At 56.2% G+C, this 17,599-nt stretch overlaps 3 protein-coding genes across 4 annotated transcripts; 1 reads left to right on the top strand and 2 right to left on the bottom strand.

Annotated features, from left to right (window-relative positions):
• Positions 1–1,117: 1,117 nt before the first annotated feature.
• On the bottom strand, positions 1,118–3,614 carry PV09_06100 (uncharacterized protein). The gene is made up of 5 exons (XM_016359696.1): positions 3,366–3,614; positions 3,230–3,298; positions 2,645–3,144; positions 1,594–2,568; positions 1,118–1,495 (listed from the first exon to the last, which is right to left on the bottom strand). The coding sequence occupies exons 1-5, from the start codon at positions 3,415–3,417 to the stop codon at positions 1,292–1,294; spliced, it is 1,800 nt and encodes a 599-aa protein (XP_016212532.1). The 5' UTR covers positions 3,418–3,614; the 3' UTR covers positions 1,118–1,291.
• Positions 3,615–3,770: 156 nt separating this feature from the next.
• Positions 3,771–4,794, bottom strand: PV09_06099 (uncharacterized protein). The gene is made up of 2 exons (XM_016359695.1): positions 4,506–4,794; positions 3,771–4,414 (listed from the first exon to the last, which is right to left on the bottom strand). Exons 1-2 carry the CDS (start codon positions 4,647–4,649, stop codon positions 3,998–4,000), a joined length of 561 nt encoding a protein of 186 aa, XP_016212531.1. The 5' UTR covers positions 4,650–4,794; the 3' UTR covers positions 3,771–3,997.
• A 6,673-nt stretch (positions 4,795–11,467) lies between these two features.
• Positions 11,468–16,298, top strand: PV09_06098. Of its 2 annotated transcripts, none has more exons than XM_016359694.1 (3): positions 11,468–11,946; positions 12,344–12,672; positions 12,775–16,298. In XM_016359694.1, the coding sequence occupies exons 2-3, from the start codon at positions 12,640–12,642 to the stop codon at positions 15,211–15,213; spliced, it is 2,472 nt and encodes an 823-aa protein (XP_016212530.1). In that variant the 5' UTR covers positions 11,468–11,946; positions 12,344–12,639; the 3' UTR covers positions 15,214–16,298. The 2 variants fall into 2 exon arrangements, with proteins under 2 accessions (XP_016212530.1, XP_016212529.1); XM_016359693.1 differs by having other exon boundaries at positions 11,468–12,219.
• Positions 16,299–17,599: the final 1,301 nt, after the last annotated feature.

Below are 17,599 nucleotides of genomic sequence, written 5' to 3'. Positions count from 1 at the left end.
GTCGAAGCTCAAGTTTTGTCCTTTTCAATCACATGACAACTTGCTTCGCTATTTTTTTCTCAATTCTAGTCACCAAAGAGGTTAAGCACTAAGCGATAGCGATGGGAAAAGGTCTCTGTGTACCGCTAAACAAGCACGCTTTCGGCCGGCTCGTGTTGTTGTGAAATCAGGACACTATGTTCATTTCCAGGCACTGGGGCCAAGTTGAACAGCAGTTCCACAAGGGCTACCATCCTACATGCTACCGTTAACTTGAAGCCTTAGCTTACACCAACGTGTTGATCGGTTGAATAGAATTACAGACCCTCCTATCCGCCTTTGTGATCAATTTTCATGGTCAATCCCAGCCTGAACCTGACGCAAAGGTTTTGGCACAGGCTCGTAGCAAGGAAAGTATATTCGTGGATTGGGGCATCCAGGTTCCAAAGTTGGCGCGAGGCGACGGCATCGGAGTGCCAATTGAGAGAACACCTTGCTCTCAAAACGTACTGGCTAGGACGTCGACGATGCCCTCAAGATGAAGCGAAACGTAGATGAGAGGTGCCGCTATGAGATTTTCTGACTACGCCTTTCGAAATGCCGCGAGCCCAATATGTATAAAAAATTTATTTTCTTAAAAAAAAAAAAAAAGAAAGAAAAAGGAAAAATGAAGGGGGGACAAATGAGAGGGAGAGAGAGAGAGGGAGCGGTGAAAGTCTGTCTTCCCCAGGCAGAAACACCACCACAGTACCAAAGAGCCGGAAGAAAGCTGAGCGCAAAGGAGGTGAGGGAGGCAGGTGAGTCGCAAAGGCGGAACGCACCTTGCTTGTGTACATGGAGGCAAAGATCTTCGGAGCGAGTTCACCTGTCGAAAATGCCAAGCTGCGAATGCACAAAGAACAGCGGCGGCACGGGAGACAAGGAGCTTTTGTTTCCTAGCCATTTCTCGGTGCCACAAGGGGGCAACCGTCGAGGTGTCTCAGCATTGAGCGTATGCAGACGAAACGAAAAACTTCGATAAGTGTCTGGGCAAGATGCCCTGGAATTCAAAGCGTAGCTTCTTTTGCGAACGAGGTCCAAGAACCCAAGATAGTAGTGAGAAAGATCCAAAAAAAAAAAAAAAAAAAAAAAAAAAAGATGGTTGTTACGTCGCTTGTCGTCCTTTTAACAGGAGTGAAATGGGACATCTTCCCTCGGCGCTCAGAATCGAACCTATCTATACTAGGCCACAGTAGACATATTTTTTGGTCAAAGCATGAAGCGAGTCAAATGTGTGTTTTTACCCTTGATTTGAAGGAGCATAGTCACTAGATCACGACTCTTCCGCACTCCGAGTAACCCTTCTCTCTTCATCTTCAGAGGCTTGACTGACGGGCCTCTCGTGTTCATCGACCGCAGTCGGCGCTGTCGATTCCGCGCCCGACGCTCTACCCTCAGGAGCCGGTTCGTCAACCAGCGTTGCAGTATCGTCATCAGCATCGAGGCGCATGAGGTACGTCTCCCAGATCTCAATTAACTGAAGAGAGCAAATGAAATATCAGCGTTGCTCAACGCAGGTAGACGCGCGATGTGCAAGGGCCATGCAAGGGCCAAAGAAAATAGAGCAAGACTCACCTCCTTTTGCGCTTCCACAGCGCCCTCCAGGTACGTCTCGACCCCGCTCTTGAAATCCTCCACCTTCTCCCTCTCGAACCTCTCGCACTCGACCCTCACGATGCGTCCCATATCCTCGAATAGCAGCCTCGCCTGGTGAGCCCTCTTCTCCGCGTCGGCAACCTCAGCCTGCACCTGGTTGATGCGATCCTGCTGGCTGCGCCCCTGCCTGAGCAACTTGTCCTGCGCGGCCTTTCGCTTGGCCAGTTCGGCCTCGGCGCTATGCCACGAGTGGTACGATTTCTGCCGCATCTGGAATGCCATTTTGCAGGAGCCGATCAGTCGGATGTACTCGTCGATGACAATTCCGAAGGTGAGCACGTCTTGCTGGGCTTGTCGGTCGTACAGGTCGCGAATGCGGAGCTGGACTTCGGAAAGACCCTCTAGTGGCCCTGAGAGGAGAGGAGACAGCTCGACAGCGGCCAAGGAGTGCAGGGATGCGGAAAAGTCGCCACAAGCTGCGGCAAGAGATCGCCGCTGCTCGACTACAGTGTCGATTGCCTTCTCTAGAGCCTTGAGTTGATTTTCGAGGGCGTCGAGGTAGATTCTGCGGTCGTGAAACCAGTCGTCGTGCTCGATGAACTTGCCGCTGCTGCCGCTGCCAATGCCGAAGAGACCTTTGCTCTCACCTACGAGCGGCTCCTTGCGTTCCTTATGCTTGACGTCCACGTGGAAGGACTCGCTCTCCAGGAAGAGCTTCAGATCTGCATCATGCTGCAGCGTGGGATGTGCAGCAATCTTGTTCAGCATGCGCTCGAGGGCTTGTCGGCGCGATTCGACGAAGTCGGCGTCAAAGCGGTTGAGCGCTTGCTTTTCCGGCGGCGGAGGCACGATGATGCCCGGGTTGTTCTGGTGCAGCTGGTTGTACAGCCAGAGGAAGTCACGGAAGCGGCGGGAGACGACAAATTCTGGGTTGCGGTAGGCTTTCGAAGTGGTCTGGTGTGCGCCGCATGACTTTTGTTAGCCGACCCCAAGTAGCGCACCGAGGGCTTGAGCAGACGTGTGCACATACCTTCGTGTAGACTTGATATTCTGTGTGCGAGCTTGTGAGGTCGCCGACCTTGTGCGGATCGCCCACTGTGATGTGGAACGTCGGCCTCGCAGCTTCGACCACGCCGACGCTGGGCTGATTCTGCCGCTGTGGCTGCTCTCCAGACGGCGGTTGTACCGGCGGCGGGACGCGCGGCTTTCCATAAAAACCGTCTCCGTCTCCGTCATCTTGCAAGCTCGCAGAGTCCATCAGCCGAGACAAAGACGAGGACTGGCTGGCTGCGCCAGGGTGTGTACCGGGCGATCCGACGTCATCTCCTGCCGGTGCAGCGTCGTCGGCACCTCCAGGCGCGCTGCCGTCGCCTAGCGGCCCGAGAGGTCCCAGCGTATCATCGACGGCCTGAAGCTTTGTAGGTTGAGGTCCTAGGCGCACGATCTTCTTCGGACCACGCCCACGTCTGCCGGAGCCCCCCGTGAGCGTCGTCGACGCCGCGGGCGATGACGTGGTTTCGGTAGATTGCGCTGCCAGCAAGCGTTAGCATTTCGTTCGGTCTCTGATCGCACGGCGGAGCCGGGAAGGACGAAAGAAGACAGCGGGCTGAAGTACCTAAACTCGAGTTCTGGTGATCGTCATCTTTGGGTTGGTTCGGTGGACTGGTGCTCTGTGAGGGCACGTCTGCCAATGGCCCGTTAGTCGATCCGGTCTGCATGCAGAGGCGTATTCGCCGGCAAGAATAGCATACCGTCCCACGGCGAAGCGCCGCCGTCGAGATCCATCGTGTAGTTGAAGCTCATGTTGCGGCGGCCTGGGGAGCTGTTGACGAAATACCGGCGGCTTGGCGGAGACTAGCTCCGATTCTCCGCACGTGGGTCGGTTTGGGCACAGCGTGCGGGCTTTGACGAACGCTGAAAGGCGTTTTCTCTTCTTGGAACGTCACCGGAGAGCTCTCGTCGTCGTCGATGGCAACTGGACGTGCGTGCTGTGTGACGGTTTGACGCACGTCCAGCACGTCCATGCGCCGGCTCTCTTTTTACTCTCCGAACTGTCCATTGCTTGGCAAAGAGGACGTGCTCGCAAGGCTGGTCTCTCCCCATTCGCCTGCAACAAAACTCGTCCCCGTCGACCGCCATCCTGAACACGACGTTGCGTAGTGAGCCAAAATGGGTCGCCGCAGCCGTTTAACAGTACATCTGCGGCGCAAGGCGCGCGCGCGCGCGAGACGTTCTCTAGAATTCATTCGTCTACTTCACCGACGCTATTCAGGTTCTAACCTTTGCCGCTCCAACGTGAAACGGGCGGCTATCGACAGAGAGACGGCCGCACGCTTCGCGCTCGCACGCATACAAAACGAGCTCTTGTCCTCCTTGGCCCCCGTTACAGTTTCTCCCTGTTCCCAAGCTGCACCTTGTCGTGCACGCACGTGTAGCACACCTTCCCGTCCTCTTCCCGCCTCATCTCCGCTCGGACCTGGCCCAGCATCTTCCCCATGGCCACGACCTCGCTCTCGATCAGGACCTTGCCGCCCGTCGGCACCGGCCGCAGGTACTGGCAGTTCAGACTCCTGCTCACGTGTCCGGAGTCCCAGAAGCCGTCGCGGGCGGCGGCGGCGACCGTCATGCTCGTGCACACGTCGAAGATGACCGCCACGGCGCCGCCGTGCAAGTTGCCGCCCGCGTTGGACAGGATGGGCGGCACGGTGAAGGCGAACACGGTCTTGCACAGCGTCGGGTCCTTGGCGTCGACGGTCACGCTGACGAGCTTCAGGTGCGGGCGCCAGAGCGAGTCGATGCACTGCCGACCATTGCGTTAGCAGCACTCCTCTTTTGCCTTCTCTCGCCGCGTTGTTCGCGTCCAAACTTGAGGGGTTTGCGTGTGAGCTGACCTTGTCCGCCTCCGGCGAGTTGTACTCGTAGAAGAATTTCACCCGCTGGTACGGATCGTTCCAGTCGATCGGCGTTTCCTCGCCGTTCGCGTCCTTCACGGAGGACATCTTCGCGCGGAGCGTCTTCAGAGGGAAAAAGGGCATCTGATGGCACGGAAATCGTAGTTCTGGCACCGCTGACACGCCGAACGCGGTCAGCAATTATGTAGAGCGAACTCGACTCTTCGGGATTCCAGCTGAGGTCGTAGTCAACGAGTCATTTGTTCGTTGCTTGAGCTTGAATCGCCGCCGTCCATCGTTGTTTGAACCCAAAGTCTGGAGCTACCTGGGGCGGTATCTGATCTCCAGGGGTGAACCGAGGCTCCGAGGACCAATCACAATACGTTATCATCTGATATCACGTGACAATAAGGCTGTCACCTCATGGTGGGAGTAAGGCTGACAGTTGCAACCACGTCCAAAAATGAGTAGGGGAATGAAACGCCTTTTAAAGCAACTTGGCCAGTACTACAAGGCGATCTCGTTGGCAATCTGTGCCCAAAAATGAATTTGTAGTTTCTAAACCCACTGGCGAACGCTTGTCAGGGAATTTTTTTTTTTTTTAAAAAAAAAGTATAAAGCTGCCTGTATGATATCTTCAGTTGCGTATAACTTTTCTCTAACAGATCCGCCGCTCGCAATCTACCCACACAGTTCGTCTCCCTCTAAACTACAGCTCCTACTTTAACGTCGACACCTACGACGAAGCATCCCCAGCATCTGTTGACCAATAGACAAACACCGAGAGCAAATCTACGACACGACGGCGGTACCTGAGGTGGCGATGGCGCCCGTCCGCACGCTGCTCGTCGTCTCGCGATTCGCCCAAAGCGGACGAGAGCACGGGGTTCGCCCTAGGGCGCAAACAAAGGGGATGGAGCGAGGACGTCAGCGCCTCCTGAGTTTTAGGAGCTCCGTGGCCGAGACTTGTCTGCGGCGCCTTGAGCGTTCCCGCGCACAGCGCACGCGTCCGGAACAGGAGCAGTGTGCGGGATTCGGGTTTTCGGCACACTTTGGATGGATCAAGACGAAGCGATCAGCGAGAGCAGAAGTGAAGAAGTAGAAGAAACGTATCATGAGGAGAGGAAAAAGGAAGTGGGGGGGGGGGGGGGGGGGGGGCCGGCGGGGGCCAGAGTCTCGCTCTTACGTCACAGACATGCGCACTTTCAGATCTGCAGAATCGATGGACTTGCAAAGGCGGTGGTGGGTAGCAAGAGGTGTGTACTTGTTGTCGGCACATGCGGCTGGAGCGCGGTCTTGCACTCCTAGATCACGGTGCTCGTCGCCGTCAACGTCGCCGTCGCCATCGGTGCGGGAGGCCAGCCGGAACCCAAATCACCCCATGCGGCACAGAACGCCAAAACTGGGAGTCCAAGGTCAGGACGCAACGCTGAAGCGTATGCCTGCACGGCTTTCATGCTGCGTCTTCAGGACGCTGGCCCGCGTCAGCCGTAGTCGACGGCGGTCGGGGATCCGGAGAGTGCAAAGTCCACTGGAAGCCGCGTTTTGATCCGCTATTCAGAGCGTTCCGCCAAAAAGTACAAAAGTGAGGCGTCTGGATCTACATAAGACTGGAAGAGGGGCGGGCTTAGAGGGGTGGTGGGGAGAGCAAACGGTTGTCCGGATTCGTCCTGTGCCAACAGTATCGGATTTGGACGCAAGTGGTCCAAAAAAAAAACCGGCGTCAACGATCCCTCAGATGACTCACCAGCGGTGAAGGTCTCTCTCAAGGCCAAGATTTACGTTCCCGCAGATCGGCCCGGAGCATGTTCGATTGGACGTTGGAGAAGCGCATACATTTGGTCCTACGAGCTTTGGACAGTAGCATTCCTTGTGACAGGCTCCTTCTGGTCAGCCTAGCCGGAAAGAGAGAGAGCAAGGCAATCGCGGATTGGTGGGTAACGCAAAACAGCCGTGAAACCTCGATCGCGCACGTAAACACGGACTACCGACCCCACGTGCATGAGCTGGAGAAAGGGTCCGATCTACAACGTCACGTTCCCTAAACGGAAGGGCTCCAAAAAAAAGGTTAAAAGGGGTGAATGATGAACGGATGAAGTGGTGCGAAAAAGAAAGATCTGAGATTTCCGACAAAGACGGTCGCGTCATGTGGATGACAGGTATTTTCGGCGAAGCACAGCCCTGGGCCACAAGCTCGATATCGATTTGAACGTGTCTAGCGCGGGGGCGAAGGGGGCGTCGGTTTTGGCTCTACTGTCATTTTTTTTGTGCTTTTTGCGAATAGTAGCATTTCGCTTCGTAAGATGGTATGGGGTTTTGGTGGGAGAGAAAGGGAGTGTGGGGGAGTGTTTTGCGGAGGTGGGTTTGGGTTTCCCCTACGGCAGATACGGCCCGTCGATCCACACACAGCGGCCGGGACTGACACAGGTCAAAAATGCACGTACATGCAAGCCTCGAAACAAAAAGACTTTGAGAAAAAATTGAGAGATGCAGGGGAATGCTTCATGAGGCTCTTGCTCAACCACCGGGGATTCTTAAAGTGCCTTCCAAAGCTTGGAGAGACAGGGCCGATGCAAAGGTCGAGTGACATCAGCAAGCAAGGTCATCGTCACAGTCGAGCTGCGCATCAGATAACGTAGCGCCCGTGGGTGACTGCAAACTAGGGTTGGAAGTACAAAAAAAAACACAAGACGCAGAGTATGGAGGACCGCAGGTCGCGATGAATGACATCAGTGCTTCCTGCACAGGGCGGAGATGGCTCGAAGCGGTGATGTGCCAAGTCGCTGGCGCGAGCAAGAGCAGAGAGCCAGCCGTGTACTCCGTACATTGCCTGTCTTCAAAGCAACTACGTCGCAGGCGATCATGCACTTCGTCTCAACGAGGAGATTGCAAGCCCAGAGTCGTGCCCTGCTGATCAGCGGGCCACGCGTTGCACAAACGCCGGTGGCAGGTCAGGTAACGGTGTCGTGGTCGCGAGGAAGTGGAGGAGCACAGCATTCGATGCCCACGTCTGCTGGTTGAGATTCTGCTGGTCTCGTCGTCGCTGACAGGCAAGCATCTTACGTTGAATTAAGCAGTGGCACGAGAGGCAAGGTCTCCCTCCCTGTTGTGACGTCGTCTCACACGGCCGCGGACCCATCCCACCACCTGCGACTGCGGTATGCAAGCAGGGGGAAAAGGCATAGTGGGTCAAGCGAGATCTAGCGAGAGACGAGAAAATTTTTTAATGTTTCGTTTCCATCTTGTGCCGGTGGGGAGGGTAGGGTTATGCTTTGCGAAGGCCAGGCGAAAGGGATGGAGCAGCGAGTATCCCAGACAAGTGAGGTTGGAAGAGCAGGGGAGGCCAGGATCGGAGGGAGGCGGGGCATGAGGCTTCTGATAATGACGAGCACGGACGAAGAAGACGGGCTCCAGCCGAACGAAGACAGCACCGTCCAGCAGGCTCTGAACAGCCCAGTCCGTACTGCGGCCTGCTGCTGGCACACAGTCAAGGCCATCCTCTCTCACGCCCGCTCTCGCTCTCGCTGGTCCGTCCATTTCGCTTGTTCGGCGTGCTGCGGCTGTGGCTTCACCGCTCGCGGGGCGAATGAGCGTCTCGCATGCAGGGTCACCATCAAGTTAGAGTAAAGTTACCGTACGTTACAGTAACTCCTTTCGTGAGCATCGTCTCGTTCAGGAAGGTGGGGTGATTGCCGAACGTTGGCCACAAAACTTTTTGTTTTCTTTTTTTTTTTTCCTCCGACACGTGCGTGTGCTTTGTCTTGTAAAGTTACTGTGCGCCTTTGTCATGCGGTGCTCGTCGCTGGCTACTGGCAGCTCAGCCGCAAGAAAGGGGAACGCTTCGCCTCCATGCAACTTCTTGCATGTTTCTCTGTGCGGGACCCATACTTCGTCTTCCCTCACGTCCTCCAACCGTTCCTCACGCCATCCACACGCGCGTACTCCCTACATATGGTGGAGACACGCAGCGTTTCGTTCGCAGCTCGCTCCCTGCCACCGCCCCAGGCCAGAACGATGTCATTCTGCAGCACTCTCGGCCTTCCTCTGCCCCCCAATGCGAGCTGTTGGGGCTAGTCGGGGTCCGCTGGGTAATTAGGTGTGCAGGACGTTGCGGCAAGCTGGTGGAGACTAGCTCCGTCTGTCTTCCCAAAGGCAAGGCTCAGCTAGCCAAAAGCGCGTTTAGCGACGCAACTTGCGCTGCGCTCTGCGCGCTGCACTCTGCACTCTGCGAATCTTTCTTCGATCGCCTGCAAACGAAAACGGAGTCGCAGCTGGCGTCTCACCCTCACAGCTGACAAGACGAGAGTGGGTGTTGCGATTCTCTGTCGATTGGAGCCGTGCAAACGCGATCCACTCGGCTGCGCTAGTCATCTTCCCTTCACTGTCCAGCTGTTGTGTATCTTGCGTTCAACGCTTGTCGACACCAGCTGTGAGGTTCACACGCATACATACGCATGCTCAGCACCGTCTTTTATCATTGGGACTCGCAGAAGACGGCATCGGCCATCCCACTCACGATTGGACTTGGGTGAAGCCGGAGCCTTTAGACGGAGACCCTGCACCCAGCATGCTCTACAACCTCAGTAAGGTGATCCGTGCGCAATGATGCTATCTCCATTTGATACCATGTGACTATAGTAGGTGGTTTAGTACGAGTTGCGCGATCGTGTATATCCGTCTGTATATATATATATATATATATATATATGTGTGTGTGTGTGTGTGAGTATGTGCATGTACGTGTCTAGTGCGTCTGCGCGAGTGCAAAGCGCAAAAGGACAAACCGTGGACGGTCTGGTCAAAATTGGCTCGTGTTGTACGACTGAGCCTTTTTGCCAGCCAGCCAGCCAACCGAGTCCGATCTGCCGGCAAAGATTCATGTCGTGCTTTTCACGTCCTGCACGCTAGCTGTACTGGCCTACCCGTACAGGAGCGGATGGTGGCAGGTGTAGTAGTAGCCAGCTGCAGCTTGCGAAAGCCCGACTCGTGCGTCATGGCAGATCTGACGTTTGGCTTTCCGTCGCGGGCCAGCACCGGGGGGCCAGCCAACAGCGCGCGACCTCCAGCGCGGTAGCCACATCAAGGCATCGGCTTGTTTCGATCGGACAGGAGCAGCAATGCAATGTACCGCACAAGGACAAAGGGAACTGCGTGCACGAACAGAGCAGCGAAAAAGAGGGTCTCTTTCGCATCGAACGTGCCAAGAGAACGAGGTAGCAGATCGGCCTATTTTGGTGGGGCAGCATCTGGCTCATTTTGTGCTTTCCTGCTGTTGGTGGTGGTGGTGGGGGTGAGGACAATGCAATTCTGGGCCGCATGCATGCCCGCATCGCCCTTCTCAAGGGTTTCCGGTCCGGGTCTCGCCTCATGCGAGGGTTTCGAGACGCCTATCAATCATGCTTCGAAAGATGGCCTTCTCGGCTTCTGAGAGGTCACACGGTCAGCCTCTTCCTGCCGTGGACGGTCGGCCAGTACGGAGCGGTGTGCGAGGCCACGGCCTGGTGTCGCGACACCATCTATTTTTCTTTACAGCGTACCAGCATGGCAGGGGGGAGGGTGTAGAGAAGGGATATGGGGTCTTTTGTGCGGGCTTGTGAGAGGACGTTCTGTACGATGAGGCGGCTTGCGGTGTGCGGATGTGTGCGCGCGCGCGTGTGTGTGTGTGTGGGTGGGTGTGGATGTGAGTGCGTGTGAGTGTGTGTGGTGCAAGGAGTATGTGCCCAGCAGACTTTTGCTTGTCTCCTTTGGAGCTGCCTCAGCTTTCTCCAGCCAACGCAGTCAAGCCCGTTCAACTGAGAGCGCGAAAGCAGCCTGATGGGCCGTTTTCTTTCTTTCGACTGGCCACTTTCTACGAGCACCTTCGTAAGCGGGCCACTATTTTTTTTTCTTTTTCTTCTTCTTTCCCTCGCCAGCAACGGATCGCCGTCAAAGAGGGATGCTGATTGGGCCCTTTGGTTTGTGGGAGCCCGCTGGGAGCGCCGCTCTGATTGGCCCCGCGCCACCCGCCGATGCGCGCCGCTACGGTCTATCAAGGGCGCTTGAAGCTCGACAGGCGCCAGAGGCTGGACGAGAGACTCAGTACTCGGCCGTGGCCACGGCCTGGGCCCGCGCACCAGGACCCCTCGTACGAATCTGAGGATGAGAAACGATCGACGTGATGGGTGCAGGCATTGTCTCTGATGGGCCACCTCTTTCATGCGCGGTGCACAAGCAGCAGTAGTGAGAGTGCGACCGTGGGTGCACGGCAGCTGGAAGTCCGGGCATGGCTGCCCCCCCAGACAAGCATCGACAGGACGAGCATCACTATCATCATCGGCAGTGGAAGCTGAGCAGAGACACAAGCTGAAGAGGCAAGGAGAAGACCCAAGCGCCAGCGCGGGCAGAGACAGACGCAGATGCAGAAGCAGGCCTGAGCGACGCAGCAGCAGCCTCGCCATCACGGTCCACGCAGACATCACGTCTGCACTCCGTACGCAGCTTCCACAGCTCGAGTCGCCCGCTGTGGGCGAACGCGTCGCAAGGCCTGCTCGACGGCGATTGCATCTGTCGCTGCCGCCGTACGGAGTCGTGGGCGCCTGCGCTGCTGCTCGGGTCGTGATCCTCTTGTCCCTCTCCGGCTGCTGCAGCGCATGCTTCCCCTTCTCAAGCGGTCTCTCCGTTTGTTTCGTCCTCTCCTTCTATTCCTCCCCAACGCAAAACCCTCGTTGCCGGGACCCAGGCTTCGGGAACGGGCTTGTGACCTTGTCCATCTTTCGAGCCCGCCTGGAGCATCCAATTCTTAGTGCTGGACCCTGGTCGGCTCGTCCTCGCGCCGTATCGTGTGTCTGTCGTATCCCGTCCCGTCGTGTCCTCTCCTGTCCTGTCCTGTCGAACGGTGCAAAGGGCAAAAGCCGGACGACGCCATTATTTAGACGATATCGGGCATCAGATCTGCCCCCCCCCAGCGGCTGCCGCGTTGCCAAAACACGCCAACGCTGCGCATTAATCTCCGCATAGCCTCACATCGTCTTTTTCTGGCCCGCCCGTCCCTCCTCCCCTCCATCCCGTCGTCTTCTTTCCTTTCCAACCGGCCCTCGTCCTCGCGGTACACAAGGGAGAGAGAGAGTGTGTGTATGTGAGCGTGTGAGAGAGGACGTGTGTGTATGCTCGTGCGTGTTTGCACCAGTGAAGGAAAACAAAACACATACACGCACACACAAACACATACACATCCAGCGCGTCTGCTCTTCTCCATCTGCATCCACGTTCTCTCTTTTGGCGGTTGGGCACCCATCTCGCCGTCCGGTCCTTCAGTCACGACGAGCACCGAGACAGAAAACACACAACATAGGCCCAAGACGCCCTGCGTGCTCGCCCGAAGCGACCTGCTAGCGTCGTGTTTCCTTGCGCCAGAGTGCTTGAGACCGCGCCGTCGATTGGCCGGATAGTCCGCCTGCATTGGGTAAGCAGAACTCTTTCATAACTTATCTGTGTCTTCCCGTCCCTTCGCTCGTTACCCAACCCTCCGCTCGTCGCTGTCATGGCTGCAGTCTCCTACACATTTGCCATGATCCAGTCCTGACCTTGTCCCCGTCCTTCACCACCGCATCCCCCTCTTCCTTCTCCTCGTCCTCGTCCTCCTCGTCCTCCTCGTCCTCCTCGTCCTCCTCATCTGCTGCACGCCAGATCTGCCTTGCAAAACAAGGTGCAGACCGTGCTTCGACGTGTGAGCCGCGTATGTCAGATTCAGACCGTGCCCGCCTGTGTTGGGATGCCTCAAGATTTTGCAACTACATGCTTATCCACTCTTGCTTTTTCAAGCTCGACCAGAACGTGCTAATCAATCCCATCATTTACAGAACCCCAGACGCCACGACACTAGATTCAACAGCCTGCAATGTCTCGGTAGCCGTGACGCAGCTACCCTTATCTCTGGAATCCCTTCCTCTCCCTGCCACGAGACCCCGTTGTACGTACGCAGAGCTCGCGATCCTACACCCTCAAAAACTCTTCTCTCTCCGCGACCACCCTCGCGCACCTCGACTGAAGGATCCCGCCCCCTCCCACACATATACCTGCTCAAGCCGGGGCTTCGAGCTGCATCTCACAGCCTGCCACGACGTCTCCTGGTATGCACGTCTGTCTCAAGTAAGCTATGGACACAGAAGATGGACAGGTCTTCATAAAGGCAAGTCTTCATCCCAGCCGGTCTCCCCCCCAAAAAAAATCACTTTGCTGCCTTGGCTCACAGGTTGCTCTTCCTGTTGCTGACAACCCATCCGCCGTACAGAATCTCGCCTACTTTGTGCGAACCCACGAGAAGGCACTTGCGAACGCGCTTCAGTCGCACCGCAATGCGAAATCCAGCCATGGCTCCTCCTCGTCCGCGAGCTTGTCTCCGCCCACCACCCCCTACACCCCGTCCTCGCTGGCGTCCGTGTCGATGCCTTATCTAGGTTTCGCGTCGCGGCAGATCAAGCCCGCCAAACTCGCACTGACCCCGCACCACCTGTACTACCTGCTATCTCGTTTCAGTGAGCTCGGCATCACCGTGGGGCCCATGGACATTCGCCTCGAGAGCATGACGTCGGACCACTCGCACGCCAACTACGTGTCCTTCCTGAACGAGCACCAGCGTCAGAAGCTGCGCAGCTCCGACAGAGACTCTATCCATTCCGTGTCAAGCATACGATCGGTCATGTCCAGCATGTCCTCTCTGTGGCGCTCCCTGGGCTTCTCCTCTGCCGCCAAGACACAGGCCAGAATCGAGAAGCAACAGCAGATGATCAAGGAGGACCTCATTTACCTGTACTCGGCCTTCACCAAAATCCCGTGCCTCCGCCTGTCCCCGGATCACAGGGCCCCACTCATAGCCGGCTACGAGGAGTTTCCCTTTGATTCCGCCGTGCCTCTTTTCGTGTTCAAGAATGTGACCACCCTCGAGATCACCGACCTGGACTTCCGCCAGTTCTGCGGCTGGGACAGGATCGCGGACAATGTGCGCAGCCTGACCCTGAAACGTGCAAACCTGGACGACCCTGCCGACTTGCTCATCAACATCGTGCTCGACGACATGGACAAGCGCCGCAAGAGGTCTGCAAAGGGCGCCTCGGCATCTTCTCCCGTCCTGCCCTGGCCTTCCCCCACCCAGGCACCACGGCTCGCCGATGTGGCTGCTTCGCCCAACTCTCCTCCATCCCTGAGGAACGCTCTGGCTCACAGTCCGGGAGATAACCCGCTGGGTATCCAAGGCTACCCCCCACGCCAGCGGAGCACGTCGCCCGTTCAGCTGCCCGAGGGCAGACACGGATCTCGCAGGGCGCATTCTCGCGGTGAATCAAGAGGTGGCACCCCACAGCCAAGGCGATCCTCGGGCAGCTCGGGCTCGAGCGCTCGCGAGGGCACGCCGAGGGGCAGCTCCTCGAACCTCCTGTCCTCCTCAATGGGCATCCTACCCCTGTCCAAATGGCGCTTCCTCCGACACTTGAGCCTCGCCGACAACGGTCTGACCACGTTGAACGCGTCCGGCCTGTCCCCATTGACCAACACGCTCCAGTCGCTGGACCTGTCCGCCAACCACTTCGTCGAGATTCCCGACTGCCTGTCCAACTTGGTCGCTCTCCGTGCGCTGAACCTCTCCCACTGCATGATCGACTCTGTGCGCTCGCTCGGTAAGAATCCGCTGCCCGCAATAACGGCCCTGAACCTACGTGGCAACCGCTTAACTTCGCTCGCTGGCATCGAGCGCCTCCTTTCACTCGAGCGCATCGACCTCAGAGAGAATCAGATGACCGATCCGGCTGAAATCGCCCGTCTAACCGGCATCCCCAACATGACCGACGTGTACGTCAAATACAACCCCTTCACCCGTTCCTACGCGGACTACAGAATCACCATCTTCAACCTCTTCCGCAAAACCCCGGGCTACGTGGACGACATCTTCGTGGACGGCGCACAGCCTTCTTCTAGCGAGAAAAAGCTCCTTGTCGATCGTGTGCCGGAGCCTGCCAACGTCCCTGTCATCAAGCCTAGCCCTGACGAACAAGAAGAGGACGTGTCCAGTCGCAATCGCCCGGAACCTGTCATCGAGCCATTCGTCGACCCATTTTACGAGCGTAGGAAGAGCCAAGAACTGCTGCGACAGCAGCGCCGCAAGAGCGACTTCGGCTTGTCCACGTCGCAGCGCAAGAAGAAAGCTCCCAGACGACGCGTCGTCGAGCTGACCGAGAATGACTTTCCCAACCAATCGCAACGCACCTCGTCCGAGATTCCAGCGCCTACGCACAACCGAATTTCTACCGACGTGTCGCCACGGCCAGAATTGCAGCCAAAGAACAGTCTCACGGACGACAGTACGTATGGCGGTAGTGAGGCCGAGACAACGCCGGTTCGTAAGACGCGACCAAGTGTGGACTCGCATCGTACCACCACGACAGCGGAGTCGCCGCGTCCGCCGCAGCTGCCATCTGTCGACACCAATGTGTCTCCGTCTCTTCTTCGCACGGGCACCGACTCGGTGCTGCTTCAACAGCCAGTGTATCATTCGACGGAAAGCGACGATTACAGGCAACGTATCGAGTCACTGCGGAATGATTTTGGCAACGGCTGGCTAAGTGTGCTGTCGGACGAGCAGTGGGATGGAGCAGGCCAGCTAGGCTATGCGCCATCGATGCAGCCAGTGAGAACTCCTAGTCAGGGTATCGTCAGCGGCGGCAGGACGCTGGGCTGAGACGGCATGGAATTTTTTCACGTATTATCGAACGAGCATACGCAGACACAGGCAACGAAGAAGCCCAGAGAAAAGAAAGGAAAAAACTCTTCGCTTTGCATACGGCTCGATAATTCACCGATACCCCCCGATCGTGCCTTCGGGTCAGGGCACACAGGCAGGATACAAGAGCATCGGCGTTTTGATTCCCATTTTTAGGCATTTTCATCATCAGGCATGGCGTTCAGTCACGAAACTTGTGGTCGTCTTCTTGTCTTGATCATTCAGAGTTGCCTCCTTATGGTCCATCTCTGTCCGTTTCTTCAAACACATCAACCCGGTCGTTCACATGTACACGACGCTCAAACACAAATTCCATCACGAGAGGAAGGCGGCGGGTTGTCATTTTGGTGGCTCTTATTCACTCACTCTGGCGGCATGCATTTGCTCCCAAAAACCTTTTGTTTTGCCTTTGCAATTTCCATCCGGTTGGATTTTTGGATCTTCCTCGGATGCACCTGTATTTTTAACCTCGTTTCTGATCTGCTTCTTTGCATGTTCTTTGTGGTTTTTTTTTTCACTTCTTCATTGAAGAGCAGCAGCGGTGCGACATTTGAGCATTTTCCGTGCGTGCGCGCGTTTTGTGTTGACAGCATGATTACCCCATGAGTTCGGTTGATTGTTAGAAGGGTTTCTCTTCTAGTTCAAGAGTGGTTGGACTGGTTCTTTGTATGCTTTCTATTCTGCTGCTCTCTCTTTTTTTTAACACTTCTTTTGATGTGGATTTCTCGGCCCCTTTTTCCACTCGGGGCCGCATGTGTACTTTGAAGGAAGGGGGGATTGGCACGGCCGGACGTTTTTATGACGCGCACACGAAGCTAAAAAAATATTGACGGCCGCTTTTATTAGGAAGATGGGCAGGTCGGGAGAAGAGGTACATGGAAAATCAGGTATGGAGCGTGACAGAAGGCGGGTAGGGATGGGCTTGGTTGTGGGATAGTCACGACGAGAAGCCAATTCTTTGTCTTCGTTCAATTGCTCGCAAGTATAGGACGCGTTTTCATCCTTTTTTTTTTTTTCCAAGCATGATCAATGGCATAATACACGGTCCCTCTTCGCTCTTCTGCAACCTTGGCCAGGATTTTTCATTTTCTCTCTCTCCTACCTCTCCATGATGTCCACTCCCGCATCCTTTTTCTGCTCTCTCGCCTGTCCACTCTCTCGCCCTCCAAGAAAGCTCAAAGAGATCGCCACAAGCTCGCTCCGCCGCCCGATGCTGCAACAAAAATAAAAGGGCTACCCCTCCCTCGCCCTTCATTGGCCGCCATCGCCAGGTCTCACCGCTCCCATTCGAAAACGCGTCGACTCTCCTTCATGCCTTGGTTTGGGTTGCGATTCCTCTGCGTGCAGGCCCGTGCATGCGTCGGTAGATGTGTGTGTATGTGTATGTATGTGTGTGTGTGTTTTATGTGTGCAGATCGTGTTTTGTGCGATGTGTCTCCAATGTGGTTCACACCTTCCTTTCTCGACGCCCGAAAAAGCTGGGAAACCCCGTGGCCGAGCCCATTGGTTCGGGGAGATTGTGTCGTTCTACTTTTCATTTGTTTTCATCTTTTTTCTTTCTTTCTTTTTCTTCTTCTTCTCTTCCTGGGGTCTTTGTCTGCTCACCGCTCTGCGAGAGGCGTGTGTTCATCACTTCCTTTTCTTCCTCACCTTCTTTCCGGTACGTGATCCCTGCGGCTTTCGATAGGGCAGGCTTTGGCTGCGGCAGCTGGAGGAGGTGGAGAAGGTTCAGATAGACACTCGGGCTTTCTCGTCACCTTTGTTTGCTATACGGCCCACCGTCGGGGTGAATGGGGTCTTTGGACTATTTGGCTTGGCGCCATCGTTCCCATGCCGTCTCCCCTCGCGAGTTCCTGCTGCTCTGAATATGAGCAAAACACGCGTCGGACGTGAAGTTGGGCAGGCGGTGGCTCGCGCCGGAAAGGAAAGTGAGCTGTCGGAAAGCGCGTGAGCGCGCGCGTGCGTGCGACGTATAGACTCCCATTCGCGTCCTGTGCAGCGAGGCCATTGATAAGACGCGATCAGCGGGCTTTCTCCCAGCTCCGGCGTGCGTGCTGATGAGTCGAGTGAGTCGTCTCTCAATGCGGATCGTATTCGGTCAGCAAATGCATTCGCAGCGAAGCGTGCACGACCCAGCAACGCAGCACTATCAGACCTAACAAGGCCTTATGCCGGACTCCCGTCTCTGCATTTTTGATCTCTTCCCGGGGGTTTCCTGGAGTTGAGCTTTGAGCTTCCCTGGTCGCTGCTTAACGCGGTCAGTCGACAAAGATCTCCGGCTTCACACGCTACGCTCTTGTCTCATCTTGGGCATGGTGTCGATGCGGGTGCTCGCTGGATAGAT

The sequence above is a fragment of the Verruconis gallopava genome, assembly GCF_000836295.1.
Source record: "Verruconis gallopava strain CBS 43764 unplaced genomic scaffold supercont1.20, whole genome shotgun sequence".
Classification (NCBI taxonomy): Eukaryota; Fungi; Ascomycota; class Dothideomycetes; order Venturiales; family Sympoventuriaceae; genus Verruconis; species Verruconis gallopava.
The sequence above is the reverse complement of the archived record's forward strand: the minus strand, read 5'-3'. Positions and strand labels throughout refer to the sequence as shown.